The sequence below is a fragment of the Micropterus dolomieu genome, linkage group LG13 (assembly GCF_021292245.1).
Source record: "Micropterus dolomieu isolate WLL.071019.BEF.003 ecotype Adirondacks linkage group LG13, ASM2129224v1, whole genome shotgun sequence".
NCBI classification, from domain to species: Eukaryota; Metazoa; Chordata; class Actinopteri; order Centrarchiformes; family Centrarchidae; genus Micropterus; species Micropterus dolomieu.
The window spans coordinates 26,471,727-26,489,904 of NC_060162.1; the positions used below are offsets into that span (position 1 = coordinate 26,471,727).

Genomic DNA, 18,178 nt, shown 5'->3' on the forward strand with positions numbered 1-18,178 from the left:
GCAGGCCAACCCAATCAATCAATCATGATAATTACCGCAATATAATTTTCCTCAATAACAATATAAGGAATTTTCAATATATCATCAATAAAGGTTTGATTTAATTTGAATCAAGAACAAAGTAGCACATCATTTTTCAAGATACTTATTTTGTTGAGGAAAAAGGACTAAAAAAAGATTTACTAATCATTAGGGTCAACAAAAAGCCTCAATTTAGCTGGAAACTTACAGTGAAGGTTGAATGAAGCTTCTCAAGCTTAAAGCGAAGCAAAAATGAGCCTTTAAACTTGAAAGAATAAATGATTTGACATTTATTGTGATAATTATCGGTATCGAATGGTATTAAATGTTTGTATTGTGATAACATTTTTTGCCATATCGCCCAGCCCTAGTCACATGTCAAGCCCAAAATGTTTGTTGTACACTTTTCCTGTGTAAATAACAGCTAGTAGCCTGAGAGTAAGCCAAGAGTTAGTTTCAATAGCGACATTCTATTTAATGAATTCCGTGTTGGACATCGCTATAAAAACAAATAGCAACCAAGTGAATTAGAGAAATTTTAATAAAAATTCTACCAAAAGAAAGCCATGCTTTGCGCAACAAGAGGATTCTGTCAATTTAGGCTATTAGAATCAATCCAGTAAACATCTGACTAAGATTTTTATACAGTGCGTAGCCTACATTTGTTCTGCAGAGACTAAATTCGCTTTAATACACAATTAATGGAAAGTGAAAGTATTTCTGCAGCTTGTGAAAGGGTCGTTTAATGCTGCTTTCCAATACAGCCAGTGGCATAGTGTGCAGTTACTGGATTTGAGTAACAACCGAACCTTCAATTCAAAAGGTATTTGCCTCATTTTGTAGATGTTAGCATCTGCCCAGCTCATTAATATCTGGCACAAGCTAAAGCTCTCTTGCGTAACCATTTGCACACAGCTTGGATAACACCACATAGCCTTCCAATCGATTTTCAACTGCAGGTTTTTGTCTGTATTTAAATACTGTGTCCATCATTTCTGCATCGACAGACAGACAGACAATTTGTTGGATGGTTAATAGTACGGAAAACAAATACAATATATAGACAGTGAAAGTTCAGCAGATACGTTCAGTATGAGCATTTAGCAATATATATTTTTTTATTTTTTTACATCCTGTAAAAACAGTAATCTGGTTAGGTCTGGAAGGCTTAGGCTACGTTCAGACTGCAGGCCTTAATGCTCAATTCCAATTTTTCCCCAGATCCGATTTTTTTTTTGTTTGACAGTTCACATTGTTGTTTAAATGTGGCCCATATCAGACTCCACTATGAACTGTCTGCAGCCATGTCACTTGGCCTGTTCACACTGTTATAAAAAGATCAGATCTGAGTCACATATGGGCAAAATCGGAATTGGATCACAATGGCCTGCAGTGTGAACGTAGCTTTAGTTTGGAGTTGTGCATGCAGTAGTGTGTGTGTGTGTGTGTGTTACCTCCAGACAGCGGTCCTGCCATCTCCTCGCCAGCATCTCCAGCAGAGGAGGTCTGTACTTGTCCAGGCCAAGGAGATCAGGAAGCATCACACAGTGCATGGCTGCCAGCTGGCTCCAACCTACACTCACACACACACACACACACACACACACACACAGTCAGAAAAGACTACAGGGAGGGGCAGTGGATACTATTTCAAAGCAACTCACATGCTCATACACAAACCTCACTGCTATCACATAAAAATGCAGTTTGCGTTTCATGTTTCTTGAGTGACAATTTTGTTTCGATTGCGGCATCAAAAATAATTAGCAATCCTCTGCCGGGGACCAAGAATACCCACAGCCAATTTCTCTGGGATTCAAGTCAGTAGTCATGAAGAAATCTTGCTAAAGAACCGAAGTGTTAAATAAACCATCTCCTATCACAATCATGGTGGAAAGTGAAAAAATATCCCTCATACAAGCCACTCATTTTTATCTTTTAAAGTCGCCCCTTCAGACTGAAAAACTGTTTTTTATATGACAGCAGTGAATTTATCATATCCTCACATACACACGCACAAACATACACACACACACACACACACACATTGTACTTTGTACTAAAATCACACTAACAACAGTCAAACACAGGATGGGAATATTACTGGCCATCACGTGTGGTCTTGGTTAGAGCAAAGTTATTATTCCTGCTAACCACAGCCCGAGTATGTTTAATGGCATTTAACAGGTAAAAACAGATATCACTGCCAGGTGGATCAACAAAAGCCTCATAACATTCAAAATGTCTTGGACTTGCTTCAATAGGACTGAGTATCAGTCTGAGGCAATACATTGGCATATATTTGTATTTTACACCAAACACCAGAGAAATATACACCAGCTTTTACATGTCTTACATGTGACAAAAAAATGGACTGAAATGTTTATTTGCTGATACTCACATAAACCAAGCACCTCATTCACATATATTGGTTCAATATATGGTTTCCAAAGAAGATGCATGTATGTGAAAAGCACTTGAATGGACATTGAACGGCTTTTAAGCAGGAAAGAAATTCCAGACAAATTTCTTTGCCGAGGGAACCGTGTAAACTTACCTCCGCCATTGAAATATACAGGGAAAACTCAAACCAACATATTACAACATACTGCATTCATGAATATTCTATGCATAGGTTGGCAAATTTACTGTGATCAATCTTTAAAAAAAAAATCTGTCAAATATTTGACGTGTCTTATACAATATTAACCCAATTGTCTCAATATTGGGAGAGAATAATCAGTCAACCTCCAGATGCAACATTTGCATCACTGTCTTGCAGAAACCTCAAATTTTGAAAAATGTAATTTGAGTCATTTTGTACAATTATTTCCTAAAAACAAATTCAAAGATACCCCTTCACCATTACTACCAATACTTATTAAACCCTGATTCCTTCTCTGTTGAGACTGTTCCCACATTTTCTTTTACCTGGAACAGTGAAGCCAACTCATGCTGGGTAAGAATAGAAATCCTGTCAGCACACCTGCTGATACAGGAAGCTCCTCTGCTATCATATTTTGAGCTATTACACGAAAGATGATGTCATGACACCAATATGATATGGCAGACCCTGCTTCAATATTTTACCAGACTCTACAGGCTACAGCTGTAAGAGTGTTAATATAAAGTTGATGTCATACAGATATTATTTCCTCAGTCATACTTCTGGTCTGCTATCCTCACTGTACCTTATACATGGGTGCGTGACTTCACTGGGTAATGTAGTTACTGTAAGATGCTTTAATATATGCTAGTTTAAGGACCAACTATTAGTGCTTACTACTATTACTATTGTTGCTGTTAACAGCAGCTATGCCTGCTGTTGCTACTAACTACTGCTGCTGCTGCTAACAGTTACTACTACTACAACTACTACTACCACCACTACTACTGTTATTCTTGCGGCTAGTACCACTAGTACTACTACTACTACTGCCGCCAAGAACATGTTTTACTATTTGGTACTACTAATTATTTATTTTTATTTTATTATTAATTTAACCTTTATTTAACCAAGTGAGTCCGATTGAATAGAAGACCCGGCCAAGACAGCAGCATAAAAAGAGTCAGGCAATGGATGAGTCAATATTTAAAATAGATAATTTTACAAAACAAGGCTAAAAATAGGCTAAGAACAGAGACAATAAACAATGCAGTCATTTATATCATTTACCATATTATTCATATAACACCAAATAATTCTAGGGCAAATTAATTAAAAAAATTAATTTAATATCAGATTCATCTACTGTATTCAAATTCCTTTGCAGACTATTCCCAGTGGGTGGAGCAGAAAACATGAAGCATTTCTTTCCCATCATTGCTGCAGCTAACAACAACTATTTCTGCTGATGCTACTAACTACTACTAACAACACATATTACATCTGCTGCTGCAGCTACTGGCAATGATTCCTGAATTTATTACTACTACTACTGATAAGGTTTCTGCAAGGCAGTTTTTTTTGGGAAAAAACATAATAAAGAACATGAGATACTTGCTACAGTTTAACTCTACAGAAAATTCAAGGGTAATTTTATTTCTATATATTCCTAAATGTACTGGGAAGGAATGAGCCTCTGTGTGTATGCTTGCTGTTTTCCAGTATATAACTAAACAAAAATGATCCTGACCAGCTCTGTTTTAGTCTCTGAAAATTAGAAACTAAAGGCAATCAACTTTGAAAGGCACTTGAAACCACACATGTGGAACAGGTTCAATTTTTTTAGCACATTCACTATATAGTGAAAGCCAACATCTAATTGCTGTTTAAAAAGAGAAAACAGCATTAGGCTCTGTCAGGGACACAGAAAAACTCGAACTATAAAGTACAATGATTACACTTTAGTTAATTTACAATACAAGTTAAAATGAAAAAAAAACAACACATCATTTCTTCAGATATTTTAAGAACTTTCACAATGTATCCCTTTTCAGATTGTGTGAGTACAGTGTCAGGTGGATGTGCTGGAATTTAAAACAGAGGGACTACTAAATTTAGTCATTGCCAAGCAAAGATTTGAATTGATTTAATTTGGTCTGTATAAATAGTTTTTGTTGGCTGGTCTTTTTTTCCCCCCTGTGACACACTCCCCATCCTATCAGGTGGAAATAGCAAGCATGCAAACAGTGAGCAGAAACACTGAAACGTCAGGAGACATGGACATTCAGACAGACAGGAAGAAAAAAGGACTGCACAATACTACCAACAACTGAAAAAAGACCAAAGACCACGGCATAACGACTGTAGTCAATGCACTCTCAAATGCATCAGTTCTAACTTTCAGTAAAGTCCGCTTGTTTGCCGATGACAAAGTGATTTGTCTCACCAAATTTTCTGCACTCGTCATTTGCGCCCGCAAATTTCAATAACTTGCATTTAAATTTAAAACAATTGCTGACATATTATACAGTTCCAACAGGCTCTTGTGGAGTATTTGTTATGATAATGGTCGTCAAAAATTTATTTGCCAAAAAATATGCAACTTGCACCTTTTCTACAAAATTGCAAATTGCAAGGCCAAGCTAAAAATTGTGTAAAGATGCTGAGGACTAGGGGTAGGATGGATGTTTTTTGTTTTTGTTCTTGTACTACTGGTTTTGTGCTTAATTATGTAATGAATAATTTCCATTATTGTATTCTTCCATATTTTAGAAATATATTGGGATTAAGCAAATTAAGCTCTTGCAAATATTGCAGGGCTGATTTAATTTGTCCTGCAAGTGTAAAAATACTTGACCAGTTCCTCTGCCAAGTGTTTTGCAGTGTTCAAATTTGAAGAACCAATTTCTTCAACTGACTGGATTGAAAGTGGACTGAACTCAGCTATGACAGGCAGACAGATAAAAAGACAGCACTGTAGACCAAAACAATGAAAGACAGAAACTGGAGCTAGACACCTGAGATGAAAACCTAACATTGGCAGCAGGAAAAAAACAAGATTGATTCTAGAAAAGAGAAATAAGGTGACACACCCCAAGAAGTGAAAGAGGGGAAAAAAGTGGGGAGATGAATAACTGATGAAGTGAAGAGAGGGGAGGTGAAGAATTGTAATGGCGTCGAGAGAGAGAGTGTAAAAGTAAAACAGGAATGAAGAAATAAAACATAAAGAAGGGAAGGAGATAAGGAACAAAAGTAAAGACAGAAGGAAGGATGGTAGGAAAGAATATCTAGGAAGCAGAAGATTTCCTAAGACAAAGATAAGTAAGGGGAAAAAAAGAAGTATGGCTCCGACACTTTCCCTAAGCGGTACCCGTCAGTTCAGTCTATACCTTCATTGACTGAGGGGATGTTATGAGAAGCAGGGCCCCCCTGAGAAAGGCCCCCAGGGGCCCCAGCAGTGGTAGCAGTAGTAACAGTGCTGGTGTTGGCTGTGGCAGCAACAGCAGCTTGCAAAGGAAGAGGAGAGAAATAGTCAAGAAGGAAAGAACAAGTTAGGAAAGAAATATATATAAATATATATAATAGCAAATGGAGAGAGGAGACAAGCAGTCAGGCAGCAGGGAAGAAGAAGATTAATCTACAATACATAATGAAAGAAAAAAGGAGGCCATCACATGAAAAGTAGTAAAAAGTAAAAAAATAATGCTTATAAAAATTCTCTTTACACAAATACTCATGTTGAGTTTACATCAACCCGATATGCCCTACTCAACAATTAGTAGGCACAAAATGGGTACATTTTAATTTTCTTTGGGGAAAATAATAAAAAACTATGGCAAAACATGCCCTGTCATCAACCCAAAATGAGAACATTGCTATTAGACGGCTGTGCAGGACCCCGGATTACACTGAGTGAGAAAGTTTTTTAAAGTTTAAAAATGATTTTAATATCTGGACATGGCCTCTATTAAGGTTAGGAGAAAATAGCTGTTATGATAGATAAACCTGGTTGAGATATAGTTAAGTAAGTTAAAGTAATTGCAGGACTGTGACAGGACACCATCTGCAGTTTTCTAGATTAAAATCATTTACACCTCTCTATGTAAAAAGAACACTACTGCATTATAACTGATTGTTAGCACTGGACATGAGTGTGGTGAGGTGATGAATCATCCAATGAACATAATTCCTCCAGAAAATAGGCTGCAGGACTTGGTGGAAAGATGAATTATAGAAAATCCAAATCAAAAGTTTACAGCAACTGGATGTAGGCTAATCCATTTCATCCACTAATGTTGGCGTTTAGCTTTGTCATATTAACTCAAAAACCTACAGAACCACAACACTAATTATTGTTAGCAATAAGAGTTTATTAGCAGACAATAATTACTGTCCAAACAACCTCGGAGTAATTTTGTAAATTGGGATGATGATGAGCCCAATATTATTGCCTTTAGCATAATTTATAAGTAACTGCTACTACAAATTAGCATATGGTTAACATTCTTGGTTAGCACATGAGCGCTGTTAGTTTGTGAATATATATAAAACAGTAAACAGACGCCAATAATAGTAAGTAATAGCTGCTAGCATTAGCAAGATTTCCCATTTAAAAAACAGTACATAGACAACAATGTGTGTGTTGACATGTGTAGGTGATAAAAATTATTAAAGTGATACCAAGGATTCAGATTCAGAGACTCTGATGTGCTAACCTGGATCAGTACACCAGGGATTTTGACTTTCTCCTACCTGCCCAGCTCATAATTGGATCCAAAGACAATTAAACAATTAAAACTGCAAATATGTCATCGACAAACTGCTTTGGTCTTGGTAAAATACCCCCTATCAACAAGGAAATCAAATATGGGTGCTGTGTAATTAAAATCAAACCCTCCAAACTCAAACCCAATGAAGCAAACAAAAAAAATATTCAGAGGGAAAAAGAGAAATTAAGGAGAAAGAACATTTTAAATAAAATGATTTGCACAAAAGCTAGTAAAAGAGAAATGTACAAACAATAATAAATAACATCCACAAAGCAAAAAATTTCATGAAAAAAAACACATGAAACAGGAAACACACCCAAAGCAGAAAGGAAGAGGAGACTTCCTATTTGGAGGAAAGATAAAAAGTTCATAAAAGGCACATAAATGTCGAAATAAAACACCAGTGAAAAAAGATGACACTCAATTTCTTATTTCCCAGCAAACACTTGGCAAAAAGATTAAAAAAGCAGCCGTTAGTTTCACCATGAAGCACCCAAATACACCAAGGCTGAAAAATCCTAGACCAGGATACAAAGGTTTCAGACTGTGGCACTAGCATTTTATTATTGAACACATATTCATTTGGGGCCAATATTAAAAACATAAACCGTATTTTTTTAAAAGACCAACATGTCTGTTAAAACATCTACCTGTAAGTAAAATTATTATATTATATATTATATTATATATCAAATTGAATGTAGATTTGTCTTAGTCTAGAGCCAGAAAGCTGAAACCTCTATACTGTGGAGATGAAATGATGTATGTCATTTCAGTATTGGACATTTTAATTTTCAAATTCCCATTAAAGGTATTTGACAATGAAAAATAAAAACAGTTTTTTTTTCACAAATTAAAATCACATCTTTAACATATATAAGATACAATAACTAATGACATTTTCAATATATGATTTGATATATTTCAATACATTCATAGACCCTTACTTGTGGACTCAAAGCCACCTGAGCAGCAAAATGCAACAGGTACAAATTTAAAAACGGTCAATAAAATAGTAACTACCACAGAGAAAACGTGGCACAAACACAACAGAGAAAACAGTTAGAGCAAAATTACATCCATTGTGGTAAAGAAAGGAAGAAAGAAAGAAAAGAAGGAAGCCTGAAACAGCGAAAGAAAGATGTGAACAAACACAAGATATAGAATGGAAATACCGTGAACGTAAGACAGAGCATGTCTGTTGAACAGGTTTTTTCTAGAGAACAGGCAGCAGGCTGAAGCCATGCAGTGAACAGCAGTGTGAAGATGAAAAGAGAGACAGAAAGAGAAAGAAAAGGAGAGAAACAGAGAAGAGGTGAGAAAGAAATTTGGAAAATAGACAGAGTATGTCTGAGGGCAGTCAACAGCAGTTTGCCAGCACTGGTGCGGAAATAACAAACATTAAAGATAATTTCATCATCTTATATTACGTATCATCTACTTTTGGTACTGTGCCAATGGGTGAGCTTTGTAGTACTTGAAAAGACTTTTATGATGGTGGTAACGTCAGAAAATAATCATATATACATTTATGGATTTTAGTAATTAATTATAATACTTTTTATATACTGTAGATACGGTATATAAAAAGTAATTACAAGACTCTCTTTAGTTCTGCTTTAACTATTGCTATTAAATATCAAACAATGAGAAACTTAGGGAGTTTTTTCCAAACTGTCCAAAACCGCCAACATGTACAGTTTGGGAAATACACGATCTTTTTATTAATAATTGTTATCTTAGACTTAAACTTTGTTAAGAGAGTAAATATTGAGTGCATCTTTTGGTCTGCAGCTCTTTTTAAGCTGCACCTTGGTTATTTCAGGAGGCCAAACTGACTTTTTCAAAAAGGTGATGTATCAAATGTTAGTATTACTTCATTTAATGCAGTCTTAGCAGCAGTGCTGCATGAATGGTCTGTTGCTCTTTGTAGACCTGAGGGAAGCCATTTCACCAAGCACAATGGTCACACTTGAGTACACAAAAGTTTGGCTTTGGAGTAAAGTTTGTACAATGATGACAGGGTACTAAAGTCAGTCTTTGGGCTTCAGTGCTAGAGTTATCTAGATTAGCTACATGAGCTGCTAAAACAATGAAAAGAATGCTTGGATGCTGGTCGTAACATCATAAAACAAGCTGATTTTGCAGATGACACTTTAATATTCATATATCTTACAAGACATTATTACATTAGTAGTGTTAATATTGGAACTTAAAAATGTAAAACTGTAACATCTTGATGCCTCAGAATTCTGATTTTGTTGTTGTTCACACTAATGCAGATATGTTTATCCACACAGAAATTCCAGTTGAATATAGTTTAGTTTCATGAACATTGCCAAAAACAACAACAACAAACCATGGTGTAGTCAGTATTGTGCTATATTTTTACCATGCCCATTAAATAAGCATTTTATTACCTCTTAGTGCTTCACAGAGCTTCCCAGTTGCAATTACAACTTGGATGTTGACAGGAACAGTATTAAGAAGTCGCCCACATGACATCAATATAGTGCAGAATTAGCGGCCATGCGTCAAGCTTCCTCTTAACACTCCAGTCTCTCTTCTCAGGTTTTTATTTGTTTTGTTCCAGTAGAGCCAATTAAACAATCCAGCTATTACTGACATATTGTTGTGTTTGTGTACTCGTGAAGAATCCTGGGTTGTCATAAAGGCCGTGCCATTATAAAAGAGTGGGGACATGGAGGATAAAAATGCAGCCTGTTAACTAAAGCAGTCATTTCTAGACTGTTAGCATTCACACAAATCGCTATACTATTGCGGTCGTTATGATAGATAAGTTAATGTCAACATTAGTACTGTATAATCAGGTGTACTGAAACAATAAATAGGCAGAAATAGTTGGAAGTTGGGCAGCAACTAAAGATATTTTTTGATTATCCATTAAACTGCGGATTCTTTTCTTGACCAATGAAGGTGAAGGTGCCATCTTATAACTGATTGTTTTTGTCCAACTAACCCTGCAAAAGCCATATATATATATATATATATATCTCATCTCACTGGAAATGCTGCAGTATATTACAGGAGCTTCCTCATTTATTTCCATGTGAGAAGAGACAGCGAGCAGGGTTAACGGTGCTCTCCTTCACAAAGCCTCTGACACACACACTCACGCACTCACGCACTCACGCACACCAGGTTGGAGTAGCTGGCTGAGCAGAGGTCACGGCCAAGTGTTCCCCCTGAATGCTGGTGAATAGGCGTGTGGCGTGAATAAGTCCACATGCTTGTCACGCTTGGCCTCCATTAAGGCGTGACAATAGCACTAAAACCCTGCCTCCCCCCCAACACCAGAGGGTGCCACCCATGGCATATGTGTGTGTGAGTGAGTGTGTGTGCGTGCGGCGTCTGTATTCACATGGACTTTATGGTGATTTTTGGTGTGTGTATTTGTAGGTATTGAGCTTGTTGTAGTGTGGTAGGTAGCTGCGTGCGTGTGCGTGTGCGTGTGTGTGGTAGGCAGATGGTGATGGCTGGTTAAAACGTCCCCTACAGTGAACCAGAGCAGGTTTCTCTCTGCAAAGAAAGACTTTTTTTCACCTTTTCTAAGTGAAATCCTCCTGTCTCTCTACTAATATATCTTTTTTCTTCTGGCTTCTAAAACAAATTGGTTGGTTGGTCTCCTGTGTCAAAGTAAACCTACTCGCCCATTCAGCCATCCTAAATTCCTTCCCAAAACGTTTTGCAGTACTATAACAACAGTCCACTACCTTTTCCTTTATTCCTGACAGACAATTCACACAGCTATGAGAGGCCCTTGTCAGGTAGACATAGGGTATTTTAAATTTAAGCCATGCTGTTTTTCTTGTGAGGACAGTCTAAAGATTTGAAGAGGACTCTTTGAACTTGAAGTCCATCAAAGTGAATGTGAATCCCTCGAGAACACTTTACAAAGTTCCACTGAGCAAGGCCACAGAACTGAATGTAGCTACAGACTGAGGTTAAACTGTGCTGTTCACAGTATTTACATGCAAGACTGTTCCTTTGTTTTACTAAATGAAAAAATCTACTGTTAGTCTTTCACGCATAAAAATAATTTTGAGAGAGAATAGACCAGAAGCTGCAGTCAGAGATTTGTAGTCCAGGAGACAACTCCACCCTCTTGTCAAAAATAGCAGAACATCCTTTTAAAGACCTGCTGACCAAGGAAACAGCAGCAGCTTCCTACTGTGATATTTCTGTGTTTTTCTATAACTCTGTGGGTTTTATTGCTGGTGGGCTACATTATCAGACCCCCGCCTTCCTCCCTCCCACCCTCCCCGCAAGGCCCTGGGGGTGTGTGAAGCGAGTGCCCCCTCCTTTTGTAGTTACCTTGTTTGATCTGGGCCTGTAGCGCCGGGTTGGAGGGCTGAGGGGGGGCAGCCGGCGTCCTGCGAGGAGTCTCCGGGGTTCCTCCTGGTCTGGGAGGCCTGGAGGAGGATCACAAAGACAAGGCATGAAATATTAAAAGAGCAGGGACGAGAGAGGAGGGCCAACAAACACACACACACAAACGCAAACACCAAAATACAAAGAAACACACTCTGAAACACATACATACATACATACATACATACATACAACCAGGAGTTCATACAAACAACTTTTTTATTTCTGTTTCCTGAAACCAACTGCTTGAATTTCAGTCTGTAGAGTGTGTGTGTGTGTGTGTGTGTGTGTGTGTGTGTGTGTGTGTGTGTGTGTGTTCTCAGGCTCCAGCCTATTGAATTTTGGGTGGAGGACACAATCCTGAGTCTGAACAGACTGCAGGCGTCTCACTTTCAGAGACACACAAACAGTTCCAATAAAACAATCAATGGAGTGATCAATAACAGTTGCTTGGCAACAAATCACTGCTAGGGAGCTTTACAATAAGCCATTAAAATGCCAAAAATCTAGTGCAAGGATATTCTGAAAAACAAAAGGGGATTTACAAAGTGTTAGAATGGAGGTACATTCTACCCTGTTTGTAATAATGCAATAATAATCAAAGATTGACTTTGATCATTATTGCATTATTACAAACAGGGTAGAAACACTTGCACATCTATTTTGTCCAGGCGCAAAATTGCAAACTGTACAAACCGTTCATTAACATGGGTGTAAAGATGGCCACATTGGGTTGCAAATAAATATTGACAAATCATGACATCATTGCCATACATTCTCTAATAGTGGGAACTACAGAGATAGCCTTTTTTTGAAACAGGATTATGTCAGAAACAGACAACGCGGAAGAGCATAGACACAGCAGATGAAAGACACATCATTGCTTGCTTCCTTTCGCAGTCGGAAGATGTCCGGCAGTGCCATCAGCTCAGAGCTGCAGAAAACAGTGGCCTTCATGGAAGACTTGCGGCCGAAAAGCCATACCTCTGACATGGAATCAAGCGTCCCAAATACGCACAGAAACACGGGAACTGGGGTGCAAATGGCAGCAGGTGTTCTGCACTGATGAGACAAAATCTGAGTTTGTTCACTGAAGGACTGGAGAGCTGTTCAAGAATGAGTGTCTGCAGGCAACAGTGAAGCATGGGGGGAAGTTCCTTGCAAGTTTGGGGCTGCATGAATGGTCTACTCAATGCTGAGAAGTACAAGCAGATACCTATTCATGATGCAGTACCATCAAGGAGGCATAGGATTGGCCCCAAATTAATTCTGCAGCATGAAATGACTCCAAATATACAGTGAAAGTCATTAAGAAGACAAGGAGTCCTGGAAGTGATGGTGTGGCCCCCACAGAGCCCTGATCTCAACATCATCAAGTCTGTCTGGGATTACACGAAGAGAGAGAAACAGCTGAGGCTGCTCAAATCCACAGATGACTGTGGGGAGTTCTCTCAGATGTTTGGGCCAACCAAAGGGTGGTCACACCAAATACTGATTTGATTTAAAGTTTTCTTTTATTCACTCACTATGCATTTTGTTAATGGATAAATATAATCTATTAACATGTCTATTGGATAAATTTACCTCTTCAGGTAAGGTAGGTAAATGTAAAGGGGTAGCTTGGTTGTTTTCTTTCACGGCAAGATCACTGAGAAATAACTGAGTAATCATTTCACAAGTGTTTCAATAAATGTACTGGAAAGTACTTTACAGTACTGCTATATAGGTACAGTTATTACTTCGTAGACATAAATGGCGGAAAGGGGAAAGGGAAAATCCACCTTAAAACCCTTATTTGAGTACAGTAGATGAAGTACTGTAGAAGTATAAAAAAAGCTAATGTGTGGAAAACTGAAAATAAAGGTAAACTCCTGGAATGTACTGAACATCCCAAACTGCCAATATATGCTTTTCTGTTGTCTGACGTGCACACGAGCGCGCACACACACACGCCTCTTTTATTCTACAGAGAGCATTCCAGTGAGAACCATTCAGAACAATAGAGCACAAGAACATGTGCACCTGCATGCCCCCCTCACTCAACCCGACTCACACACCTGCTCTCACTGCCTTTCACTATAACGCACACACAAAACACACCGACAACCCCTTTCACACGCACACACACACACACACACACACACACAAAGAAACCCACACAGTCTCAGTAATAAATACGTAAAACTATGTCATGCAAATTTGAGTAAAACCTGTTTAATTATTACTGATTAAAGACTAGGTTCAGTCTACAAAACTCACATGTCATACTGCTAAAAGAGTCATGGTTGCTGCAATTATTCTTGAAGTACCATAAAACTTTGAACAACAGCCCGGGCTTTTATTTGCTAAAATCACTGAATTGACCCTGCCTTAATTTGGGACAGACGTCCATATGGGACAGGCCTTTAATTCTTTTTGCACAAAACGGAAACTACTATGAAACAGTTTATTTATTTCAAACAGAATAATATTTATGTAAAAATGATCAAATAATATCAAATACACGTCATTCATTTGATCTAGCTCTGGCAGACTGCTTATGCGCTTTTATTTTGAAGGCAGCAACTTCACGAAAACAACAACACGGTGCGGGATCAGAGAAGTTAGCAGACAGAGAGAGATGGACTTCACATGACAGGGTTCACAACTTAGATAAAAAAAAATTTCAGAAAAATTAATCCAACTACAAGTCAAACTTAATGCATGGAATTGTGGGGCACAGTCAGGAGGTGTATGTATTTATTGGAAAGTGAAAAACAACCCATATGGACAAGTGTAGATTAAGGGTCTTTAAATGTGAGGACAGTTTAAGATGGAAGATAAACTGAAAATAGGACAGAAGGACACCTGTTCTGGGAGCACACAGGGCATGTTGCCATACTCTTAATTATGTCCTGCAGCAGAAGGAGCTTGACTTCTCCATCTTTCATTGTTAATGTTAATGCAAAAAAGATATGGCTTTAATTTAATTTTATTTTTTTTGTTATTTGAATGTTTTTGCAAACAGTTTGGACGCTGACTAGGAAGATGGAGGCCTGGATAACAGTACTTTTTTAACCCAGATTTCACTCTAGTTCTCGAGCAGAGCTCCCTCAGTGTATGGTATGACAGGGGCATTAGGACACTAGGAGATATTGTGGAAAACAGATAACTGTTGAGCTCTGATCAATTAAAAAGTAGGTATGAAATTCCAACCAGACAAATTTTCTTTTAGGTATTTTCAGTTATGCAACTACGCTCCAACCACTGTCAAACAGTCCCAATATCGGTACGCAATCTCCCCTTTAAGATATATTCACTGACAGTACAGACTCAACCAAACTAGTGACACAATTCTGTGCAGTACTTTCTAAGACAGTGAAAGAAAGTACTATTAAAAAGAATACAGAATTGGAGAATGACCTCTGTGTTAAAATGTAATAATGAACAGTAGGACAATATGTGGCTTAACTTATCCAGGTGTCTTACCACTAATAAGACCAAGGAACAACAATTTAATATTAGCAGGGATCGTCTGAGCTGGAGGGGAGTAAAAAGGTGCAGCTCCCCGACACCCAGTTAACTCATGACTGTGAGGTTACACATTTTCAGCTGAGGACTGAAGCTTACTTTGGCTTCAACTCAACAGTCAATCATGATTTCAGTTAAATGCTAAAGTTGCTGTTACCTTGTCTGTGGTCCGCTGGCAGAACACCGACTGCTTTCTGATCAGGTGCCGTCGTGCTGTTGGTAGGCCACATAAGTTTCGTTTTACGGTGGACAGACTGTGACATTACAGAGTTGTTGTTTTCTTTATCTTGAAATAATCCCATGCTTTGGACACTTTCTTCTTCGACCCTCGCTATTTTGTCTCTTCCTCCACTTTGCAAACAGCGCCATCATAAATCACCTCGTGTTCACAGCGTAAGCGCGATGTGCGACAGTAATAAATGTCCGTGCGAAACACTGCGCTGTATAGTTATATGGATTAAATGAAGCATCAATGCAAAGAATTTGCGTCAGCATAAGGTTGTGTGTTCAACCCCACCATGGGATCATTTTTTTTTTTCTCTCTTCAACAAATGGATTTTGCAGATTGACAGTTTCTCAGGCTCACATTATGGCACGTGCTGCAGTGTGTGTGTTTTGGTGTTTGATCCACATCCATCAACCTACGGACGCCTTTTCATTTCCCCAGTATCTCCAGGCAGAGGACATTTAGGGGAATCACGGCTTCTGACGGCTCTATTAGAGGTGTTTCAAGCAGGAAACGGACTCTTTTAATGTCGTTCAGAATTTTCAAATAAAAGCTCTCAATTCAACTCCAAGCAAAGCATTACAGCAAGCAAACAAGCTTCTCACGCTTTTATTTTTTAGGCAAAACCAGTAAAGAGGAAGTGATTATGTGAGTAACTTTTGCTCTCATGACTGAGATCTATTTCAGCACCGCTATCAAAGTATTTATTTATTTATATTTTTTGCCACTATCAAAGAATCATAATCTGTCAGCGGGCCAGATATTATTGTTGGCGGGCAGTTTTGGCGAGGGTGCATAATCACAGAGAGAATAATGTGTCTCAGCTGTCTCAGCCCCTGTAGCTGTCCTACGCTCCTTTGAAAGGATAGGCGGCAGTGGTAGACTGGACAAATCTCCCTTCTAAAAAGCTAAAACTTCTTAAAATTCTGCTCTTATGTGCTAGGAGATGTATTTTACTTATGTGGGTGTCAGAGGAACCCATAGCTTTGCACAGTGGATAAGTAGTGTGCTGTGCTCATAGCCCTTGAAGCCCTTCGCTAAAGTCTGGGGTCCATTTACAACCTATTTAAGATCTGATGGTCTGCAAACAGTGACAGCAGGGCACTGGGGGTGGAAAGAATAGGTGCACACTTGCCCATACACTGCGTCTGTGCATTACTGATTTGTATTGTATACTGCTGTATAGTATTGTCTTTTCATTTGCTAAGATCTGTCATGGCCTGTAAGCCTGTCTATGTTCAAAGCTAGGCTGACCTTTCAAAGCACAACCAATGAGATAACAGGTGTATGCGACGTAGAGACTGATGGAAGAAAAACTCTTTTTCAAGCATCTCTGAGTTTCCTGAACTCTAAACATACCACGATCTCGCCTGAAAAGTAAAGCATAGCAATGTCAGGAGTGGGGCTACCACATTTGTGAACAGGCATATAGTTACTATAGTATACAAACTTAGCTAAATCCAATGCTAAAGTTAGCTTAGCTTCCTTGCTCACTTTTAGATGCCGTATACCTGTGCTGTGCTTTGCCTCTGCTGTGCCCTACCTCGCGGTGAGCGAAGAGCAAATCATCTGAAGGCAGATTAAGAGTTCAAACAGCACTTCCTTTCAAACTCCAGCACACAGGGTGGAAGCTTTCCTACTGTCATAAATGTAAGATGGGGAACATGAAAAAGCCAAACATTTTCAAATATTCACAACCACGGGTTTTGAGTGTCAAGGTGGAGACAGCAAGATGCTTGTTTGAGTTTTATAAAGAAGTCTTCAGCTTCCATCTGCAGCTGCACAATCACCTTCTATGATCAAAATATACTCGAAGAGGAGTTATTTATTTCTGAGAAAGAAATAAACCACTTGGTGTATGATGAGTCCGATAACTGTACACCTAATGGCTTACTACTACTACTTACGCTTTTATCTACAGACGGAGTGGGTCCTCTTCTACGGAGTCTCACAGGTTGAACCGCCGTTTTTCTACAGTAGTCCAGAACAGACCAACCAAACACAGGCTTTAAGAACATCTGGTACTTGACCAGGGGCCTGGACTATGAAGGAAGTTCAACATACCCAGGACATGTTTTCGTATCAGTATTCACTATGACTAACAACCGCAATCAAGCTTAATGTGATTGGTTTTCCAATGTAGCCATGAGTTGATTTCGACTTGCTCTCAACATCTTCATACTGGACTTCAGACTGGTTTTGACAAGAGTTGCGACTTGGTCCTAGTTGACTCAAGACTTGACTTAGGGGGCTTTAAGGCCTACCTCATTTGGTCTGAACCAAAAATTCACGTGTGAAACCTCCCACGGACCACAGTCCGGACCAAACAGACGAAGTTTGGTCTGACTGAACCATGGTTCAGTTCGTTTCTGGTGTGAAAGCATTTTTTCGGGATGGTTCGGACTTTAATGTAAATGTAAATGTAAATGCTCCGTACTTGTATAGAGCCTTTCTAGTCTTTTCGACCACTCAAAGCGCTTTTACACTACATCTGCATTCACCCGTCATACACATTCATACACTGAGCCTAAGTGCTCAAACGGAAACTAACATTCACACACATTCATACACAATCGGGGTTCAGTATCTTGCCCAAGGACACTTCGACACGCAACCAGGGGGAGCCAGGGATTGAACCGCCGACCTTCCGATTAACGGCCAACCCGCTCTACCTCCTGAGCCACAGCCGCCCCCTAGTATGGGAGTGGCTATGGGGGTAATGTAAGAACATTTACAGGAAGTTCAGCGTTTGCCGTATAAACCGGAAACAAACAAATGCACGGGAAAAAGCATTGAAATAAGTACACAATTATAAATCTCCTGTGACAGCTCATCTTTTCAAACAGAGGGGCACTATAGAAGATCACTGCCACC

At 38.8% G+C, this 18,178-nt stretch overlaps 1 protein-coding gene across 4 annotated transcripts in view; it reads right to left on the reverse strand.

The window, feature by feature from the left end:
* Positions 1 to 18,178, reverse strand: part of LOC123981550 (WD repeat-containing protein 7) — a 190,394-nt gene that overhangs the window by 67,924 nt on the left and 104,292 nt on the right. For all 4 annotated transcript variants that reach the window (XM_046066453.1, XM_046066454.1, XM_046066451.1 and 1 more), the window contains exons 19-20: positions 11,512 to 11,609; positions 1,476 to 1,594 (exon numbers count right to left, since the gene is read on the reverse strand). In XM_046066453.1, coding sequence (XP_045922409.1) covers positions 1,476 to 1,594; positions 11,512 to 11,609 — 217 coding nt within the window. The remainder of the gene's footprint in view (positions 1 to 1,475; positions 1,595 to 11,511; positions 11,610 to 18,178) is intronic.